Source organism: Telmatherina bonti (genome assembly GCF_933228915.1).
Source record: "Telmatherina bonti genome assembly, chromosome: 6".
In the NCBI taxonomy this organism is placed as follows: Eukaryota; Metazoa; Chordata; class Actinopteri; order Atheriniformes; family Telmatherinidae; genus Telmatherina; species Telmatherina bonti.
The window spans coordinates 24985780-24994527 of record NC_136624.1 but is presented as its reverse complement, the minus strand read 5'-3'; the positions used below and the strand labels follow the sequence as shown (position 1 = coordinate 24994527).

Sequence of the window (8748 nt, the reverse complement as noted above, 5' to 3'; positions counted from 1 at the left end):
AAGCCCCAGAGAGACTTCAAACTAGCTTGTGTAAGCTTCATTTTAGGAATTTTTGCACGCACTAAATTTCTTCCTATGATCGCCCTTTTTACTGCATATTATCGCAGGGCGCCACCTTGCGGACACCAGGTGTAATTGCATTTTGACACAATATCAAGTCTTAAATGAATATGTGTTGTGGTTCAAAATTTTAGTAAAAATGGTGGTTTGACAAGTCACCAGAACACCAAGTTATAGTTCAACATTTTATTGTACTAGTTTATTAACAATATCCTAAAAAATAAAATCAGTTCAAAGCCTGTAATATTCCCAGTTTCAATGGTTTTGCAGTACTCCAAGTGCTTAACTGTAATGCCTCTTCATACTGCAAGTCCATAGATGCATCATGTGTCCTCGTGGCAAATCTCAACATTTTACAAAACTCTTGAAACAATAAAAAGAAATGCAAACATGACTGATAAAACTTACTGTAGCTGTCACACACACTGTGAATTTCAAAGTGACATATTCAATGAATTATAATTTATTTGCTTTTCAAGTAATGGCATTTCACAAAAGCTTGATAGAAATATTCATAATTATACACAACAACAAAAAAACAAAAACAGTGAAATATTTACAGACAAGAATGCCATCGGTAAGACAATTCTGTAGACACAGAGAAGCAGGTTTGAAGAAGTCAGCCACAAACAAAACCAGCTCTTGATGTTTTGTTGTACTCCAGCATGCAGATATTTGGAGGAGTTATTGACTGGATTCGTCATTGCTCAGGGTGGTAGGTTTCTTGGTGGAGAACTCAAGCACCCAGGGGTGTGACATGACTCCATGGATGGGCAATCTGCGCATGGGGTTATGTTTCAGCAGCTTGGCAACTAAGTCTTTTGCTCCATCACTGATAAAAGCCTGATCTGGGTAAGTGTACTCCACCTGAAAGAAAAACAGAGAGGAAAAAAAACATTTAAACTGTTAGTAATGAAACATGTTCCACACCAGATGAACAGTTTCATACTCAATGTTACGAACACAACATCAAATAGAAAAAGTAGGATTTTCCTTTCTTTTTTTTTTTTTTTTTTTTTTTAAAAACATGTTGGAGACAACCATGTGAACTTTCATTTCCACGCTGTGTGAGCTTCTGTAATCTAATAATTCATTCTACATTAATAAAGTTAAATAAAATGTTAACTGCTGGAATTCATTTAAAAAAAAAAAAAAAGTAATATAAATCTACCAATAATGCATGTTGCAGTACGACCACAAACACCACAGCATCCTCCAGAGGTCTGTCTGTTCAACATATCTGAGGCATCTTTGGGTGATCTAGCTTCGCCTATCCGCATCGTGGAGGTCTCTTTAAGTCAAGACCGGACTGCTCCAGGCTACAACCCTGGAACTTTTAGGAGTTACCCTGTTGCAACACATCTGACCCAAATCAATGGAGCAGAGTTTGATGCCAAGTTCTGCACAAGTCTAATGTGTATCAGGTGTGTTACAGCAGGGTAACCGTCAACACTTGCAGAACCAATTTAAGTGTTACATCGGTGCTAGTTTTCACCCCAACCGCTGTTTTCCTGCAACACCTTGTGCATGCAAATACCAAATGCTGTAATTGCAGAAATGAACACAAACAGAGCAATTAAAGGGTAAAAGACACATGCTATGTGTCTGCTGTTTTAAACCTCGACACCATACCAACAAGTGCACAACCTGAGAGAAAAGGAGATGCAAAAATGCTTGCATGTGGATATCACTGCAAGCAGATGGTCCTTTGATGTGGCCCAGAATTCATTGTTAAAAATGAACAGCATGATCTGGCTGAGTTGGTTACACTTCATTAATGTTTAGATCATCTAAGGTGCATGCTAAAAAATATAAACAGTCTAACATTTGTTCAGATTTGCATAATGAGAGGAGATGCAGTTGAAACAGACAAACGTTGTTGAGAGATTTTGGACTAAATATTTAGGAATCTTATTTGTGCTTCATCCCTTTAGATCTCATATTGGAGGATTGTCTCTTGTATCATTTCTTTAGATTAAATACAGCGCCAGGAAAAAGTTTGGATACATGGTAAAGTGTGTCAGAACATTTGACTGATCCTGCAAGTTGCTTCTGTGATCTAGTCCCAGACCTGAAAACTTGACAGGGAAAAGGGGAAGCCCCATAACATTTTGCCCATGTGGGTGTCATACCCTTGAAATCCTGCGGTAGGTCTCGTCATGAGTCTTTGCTTCAAATGGGGGCTTTCCCACCAAAAACTCGTAGCAAAGGACTCCCAGGCTCCACAAGTCCACCTTTTCATCATGAGTTTTCCCCTCAATCATCTCTGGAGGCAAGTAGTCAAGTGTTCCACAAAGTGTGGATCTCCTGAAAAGAGAAATTAATTCTGTGAATACAGAACTTTATATTTACTGTAAAGACCAGAGAACAAAAAGGAAACAAAATAAACTCTGAGAAAAATGCTCAGCTGAAGCAGACCAAGTCACAACAAGTCAAGTGTGGTTATAACAGAATATCTTCTTCCAGCTTTTCCATGGAATCAAATTATGACAGACACAGCACATGGTTACAAGGTAAAAATCTGAGCGTTAAAGGCATGTTCATACCTTGAAGAGGGGGTGTGAACAGACCAACCAAAATCTGCTATCTTTAGCTCTCCATTTGCTCCCAGTAACAAGTTCTCTGGCTTTATGTCTCTGTGGATCACTTTCTTGGTGTGGCAATAATTCAGGGCATCTGCAAGCTCCATGATGTACTGGTATATCAGACAAAAACACAGTACTATGAACACAATATCTTTGGTCAACTGACAACATCCCATCTTAAAAAAACTTTCAAGCTCTTTAAGAACAGGCACAAAGACTTATTAACAGAACAGAAACTATAACAGAGGCCTGAAACTGGCCAACTTACTGTGGCACTTCTATCTTCAGGAAAACTCCCACAGCGCTGCAGTTCACTGTACAGCTCCCCTCCGGGTGCAAACTCAAGGATCAAATACACACGAGCTGCATCATGGAAGTAGCCATAGAGACGCAGGATATTAGGATGCCTGTAGAACCAAGATGTAGCAGATCACTCAAAATTCGAAACATGCCCAAAATATTTCAACAGTACAAAATATATAGCTGTACTATATGTAGGTCCAAATTAGCCAAAGACTTGTCAGACGATTAGTTTTCATCTGATATACAGTAACATTCAACAAGGAATGGTTATCCTAAATATTGCAGGGAGTAATGGCATGCTTATGAAACAGTATATGGTGAAAATACAATAATGTCTCTGGAATGTGGGTGTTCGAAGCAGCTCTTTGGAGGAGTTCAGTACAGCTGAAATCAGCCAAAACTGGCAGCTCTGACAGAGTCGGTTAGGGCCGTTAGGACAGCAAAGTTTTTGCAAGCAGCCTGCAGCTCTTGTCTGTGGAGAGAACTGCACCGTTGAGGATATGACTTGTTTAGATAGCATTTTCAGAAAGCCAGTGGCTGCTTCATAAGCCGCAAGTCAAGAGTCGGTGAGCTGCATGCAGCTCGGGAGTTGCGCAATGAGTAACACTGTTTTAGATGTTGGACTCGCATTAAATGGATTGAACAACTTATCAAGACAAAGCAGCAGCTAAAACTGGCAGGACTGCAGCTCTTGACCATCCCCGATTGCCAAAGCAAGATTTTAAAATAAATAAATAAATAAATAAAAAACACTGATATCTTGGTGCTGAAAGATGGATTAGTCAGAACAAAATCCTGCAGTATCTGCAAAATATTAAGAGAGACTGTTTTGGGATACAACAAATAAGTTACAGAGCAGCCGATGTTTCCGTCCTTGCTGCGCTGCATTATACTGCACACAAACACACTGTCACAAAAACAACAACAACAACAAAAAAAAACAATGGCCACACATGATGATTGAAAGTGGAACTATTATGTGCATTTCAGGCTAATTTATTTTTATTTCTGAGACCAGAAGGACTGGGATTGATCCAGTTATTGTCACAAATCGCTTTATTTACTTCAGCCCGACCCTCTCCGTAGGCTGTCAGATCAGCCTGCGGGCAAAACAAGTGGATTAAGACTCTTCCTCATTAAACCCCGCCTCCCGCCACAGCACTACATCGGGAGCGCACACCACAACTGCTTTCGCCGTCATTGTAACATCTCATAAACAGAAGGATTAGGCTAATATAAACTCAATAAAAAAACAAAATACAATGTCAACACATAGCATACAGCCCTACATGTTGGAACCTGAATCAGACCCTGAAAACGAAGTGGAAAACAGCAACCCACAGCAACGAATGCAGCAGGATGTCTCTCTTTGGTAAACTCACCAGCCATTGTTTGAAATAACTTTATCCAACGTTTTCCACCCGCCTGATGTATTTGTACATGCCCTTGTTAACCCGTAGAAGGTAACCAATCACCGAACCTTATCCCCCGGGACGTCACAAGGATTTCGAACTATGGAAACCGAACGGAGAGCGTGCTGGAACTCAAACTCAAACATGCGTTTAGGTGATAAAAAACGGTGCCGCTCACACGTCTGATGAGGATTCAACACTGTAGAAAGCTCAGAAAAGTTGAAATACCATAATAGCACCCCTTTAAGGTAGGGATGCCCACAGTTGGTCGTCATGGGCTGCAGTCTCACAAATTTTGAATGTTCCCTGCAGCAGAACACCTGAATCAGAATAATGGGCCAACATGCTTGGGGAGACCAGCATTTATGCTTCTGATAGCTTCTTATAGTTTTTATCCTATTCTATTCTACAGCCATTTGGCAGACGCTTTTATCCTGATTGACTTACATGTGATTATTCATGGCAATTAACCTAACACGCATGTCTTGTGGGTGGGAGTAAGCCAGAGCACCCAGAGAACTAAGAACAGGCAAACTCTACACAGAAAGGTCACTGCTCAACCCACCCCCGCCGAGGCTTGAACTAGCAACATTCTTGCTGAAAGAGCCACAGTGCTAATCACTACGCCACCATGCACCATTTCAGAGACAAACATGCAAAAGGTATATCTGTTCTTTTACCCAAGTAGAGATGCATGTAATCTTTATAGATATCAGTATCTTGCCTGCAGTAGAAAGCTGTCAGAACTGTTTGGAGACTAAGATGGTTTCTCATTAGCAAGCAAAAAGGTCTTAGAACAGGGCTAACAAACAAATTTTTTAAGTATTAAAAAGAGCAAAAAAGAAATTGTGCATTTTATGATTTTTATAACACAGTAATCATTATGAACACTATAACCATGGCGTCAGGCAGTTACCCAGACTAGATCCTTTCTGTAGTGTTAGCAAACAGTGGCAAACTGTCTGATCCAGAGGTGATACTATGTATATGTGCATACCATGTATGCCAGTTTATACCATCCCATTTTTAGCAATGGATGTTGTCATCTAAACTAGTTGCTTTTCAGACCTGTCCCAGTTATTTTTACTTTTCCTTACCTGAGATGAGACTGGATCTCCACTTCTCTTCTCAGCTGGTGCTCCACCCCGGCTTTCTCCAGCTGCTTCTTGAAGAGCACTTTCAAGGCCAAGATGAACTTACTTTCCCGTTCTCTGGCCAGGTAGACATTGCCAAACTTACCCTTTCCTAAGGGTCGCCCAATGTCAAAATTTTCCAGACTCCACCGCTTCCTGTGTGAACACAGCAGCACGCAGTTACAGCAATTTTGACATAACCAGCTTTTAGAAGATTGTATTGGTAGTGTATATACATCACATTTTACATACTTTGATGTGGAAGCATGATCATCTTTGGCAGGTTTGTCTAATGAGGATAAAAAAAAAAATAGATATATTTTCACATGACTATAAACACTGGTAATCTGGTTGTTCATTTTGGTATACTTACTCTGTGGCTTCTCGATCTTTGTTGACTCCGATGGTGGTTTGGCTAAATCGGGCTTTGCAGTGGGAACCGATGTGTCTCGCTGGTTCAGATGAGACCCAGGTTTGAGCTGTGGTGCAGGATTTATAATCTGAGTAGTGGGGTTCACATTCTGGTCACCAGGATGTCGGGACTTCATAGCAACAGACACATGAGACACAGGTTTCTGATGGCTGACAGTCCGCTGAATACGCTGAGGGCCATTTGGGACACAAAGAACCCGCTGAGTTGGTGTCACAACAGCTTTCTGAACCCCATGTGACTGCTGCGACACAGGAACCCTTCTTGGACCCTCATCATTTGACTGCAATAAATAAAAAAAAAACAATAATAATGATAATACAAACATGCCCAATTTCTGACTTTACAGCAACAAATTAGAGGATGTGACAAAAAGTACTGATTACTCATATTAACCATAACTTTTGAAAACCAATTTTCGATTTTTTAAAACTGATAACACAAACTTAACCTTAATGTTTATTTTTGTTTTAAACATTTGTCTGCTAGGTCTCTTCTGGACAGCAGATTGTTTTAGTGCCAAGCAGATTACAAGCAGATTAAACATTGAGATGATTATTCTTTTGACAACTTAGTTCACAATTTTCCCTCATGGCAGTTGTGTTTCTCCTCTTCATCCTCGTTAATTCAAGATGCACATTTGGATGCAAGTTATGCACTTAAAATGTTGTCATTTGACATCCAATACTTAAAAGATACTTAGTAGGCAAAGTTAAAGCCAAACATTTACAACCGGATTCAAAAAAAGTTGGGACACTTTACAAATTGTGAATAAAAACTGAATGCAATGATGTGGAGGTGCCAACTTCTAATATTTTATTCAGAATACAACAGAAATCACAGGTCAATAGTTTAAACTGAGAAATTGTATGATATTAAGGAAAAATATGCTCATTCAAAATTTCATGGTGTCAACAAATCCCAAAAAAGTTGGGACAAGGCCATTTTCACCACTGTGTGACACCCCCCCTTCTTCTTACAACACTCAACAGACGTCTGGGCATTGACGAGACCAGCTTCTCAAGTGTAGACATAGGAATGTTCTCCCATTCTTGTCTAATACAGGCCTCTAAGTGTTCAATCGTCTTGGGTCTTCTTTGTCTGACCTTCCTCTTAATGATGCGCCAAATATTTTCTATAGGTGAAAGATCTGGACTGTTGGCTGGCCAGGTCAGTACCCGAATCCTTCTCCCACGCAGCCATGATGTTGTGATTGATGCAGAATGTGGTCTGGCATTATCTTGTTGAAAAATGCAGTGTCTTCCATGAAAGAGACGACGTTTGGATGGGAGCATATGTTGCTCTAGAACCTGAATATATTTTTCTGCATTGATGGTGCCTTTCCAGATGTGCAAGCTGCCCATGCCACACGCATTCATGCAACCCCATACCATCAGAGATGCAGGCTTCTGAACAGAGCGTTGATAGCAACTTGGGTTGTCACTGTCCTCTTTGGTCCTGATGACCTGGCGCCCCAGATTTCCAAAAAGAACCTCAAAACGTGATTCGTCTGACCACAGAACAGTCTTCCATTTTGCCACACTCCATTTTAAATGACTCCTGGCCCAGTGTAAACGTCTTCGCTTGTGGATCTTTGTTAGAAATGGCTTCTTCTTTGCAGAATAGAGTTTCAGCTGGCAACGGCGGATGGCACGGTGGATTGTGTTCACTGACAATGGTTTCTGGAAGTACTCCTGAGCCCATGCTGTGATTTCCTTCACAGTAGCACTCCTGTTTTTGATGCAGTGTCGTTTAAGGGCCCGGAGATCACAGGCATTCAGTATGGTTCTCCGGCCTTGACCTTTACGCACAGAGATTTTTCCAGATTCTCTGAATCTTCTGATGATATTATTCACAGTTGATGATGACAACTGCAAACTCTTTGCAATTTTTCGCTGGGTAACACCTCTCTGATACTGTTCCACTATCTTTTTACGCAACATTGTGGGAGTTGGTGATCCTCTACCCATCTTGGCTTCTGAGGGACACTGCCAATCTGAGAAGCACTTTTTATACCAAATCATATTGCCAATTGACCTGATTAGTGCTGATTGGTCTTCCAGGTGTTTGCTGTATGCTCAAATGACTTTTTCCAGCCTCTAATAGGTTCTTGTCCCAACTTTTTTGGGATTTGTCGACACCATGAAATTTTGAATGAGCATATTTTTCCTTAATATCATACAATTTCTCAGTTTAAACTATTGACCTATAATTTCTGTTGTATTCTGAATAAAATATTAGAAGTTGGCACCTCCACATCATTGCATTCAGTTTTTATTCACAATTTCTAAAGTGTCCCAACTTTTTTGGAATCCGGTTTGTATATCATGTCCAGAGACCAAAAGCAGAAAACAAGACCAGTGAAATTGCCCATTACCTTCATTTCAGGCCTTTGAAGTTTCATATTATTTGTCGCCTTGAGCCTTCCAGCAGAGTCCATTTTCTGAAGGGGAAAGACTTGGATTGACTTCAGCAAAACTACAGAAATCTGGCAATCTGAAAAACAACAAAACTACAGCAGTATTGACATGACATGTACACAAAAACATGCTGAATGTTCCTGCGTAACTGCTCTTGTTCAGTGTAACTGGTCTCGTGTGTGTGTGTGTAATTACACACACACTATATATATATATATATATATATATATATATATATATATATATATATATATATATATGTAGTTTTATTACTTAGGGTTTTGTTGGTTTTTTTTTCAAAATACACCGTCAGTCAGCAATTACAAAATGATCAGTCATCATTCTTGCGTGGTTCTCTGAGGACAACTTTGTTGTAGCTTAGAAGTTCAAAGAGTAAAACGTCCT

The 8748-nt window shown here is 40.0% G+C and overlaps 1 protein-coding gene across 1 annotated transcript; it reads right to left on the bottom strand.

Annotated features, from left to right (window-relative positions):
• Positions 1–744: 744 nt before the first annotated feature.
• Positions 745–8356, bottom strand: aurka (aurora kinase A; the record flags this gene model as incomplete). Its single annotated transcript, XM_079241767.1, has 8 exons — positions 8301–8356; positions 5867–6206; positions 5746–5782; positions 5458–5649; positions 2914–3052; positions 2607–2755; positions 2193–2367; positions 745–927 (listed from the first exon to the last, which is right to left on the bottom strand). The coding sequence occupies exons 1-8, from the start codon at positions 8325–8327 to the stop codon at positions 745–747; spliced, it is 1242 nt and encodes a 413-aa protein (XP_079097893.1). The 5' UTR covers positions 8328–8356.
• Positions 8357–8748: the final 392 nt, after the last annotated feature.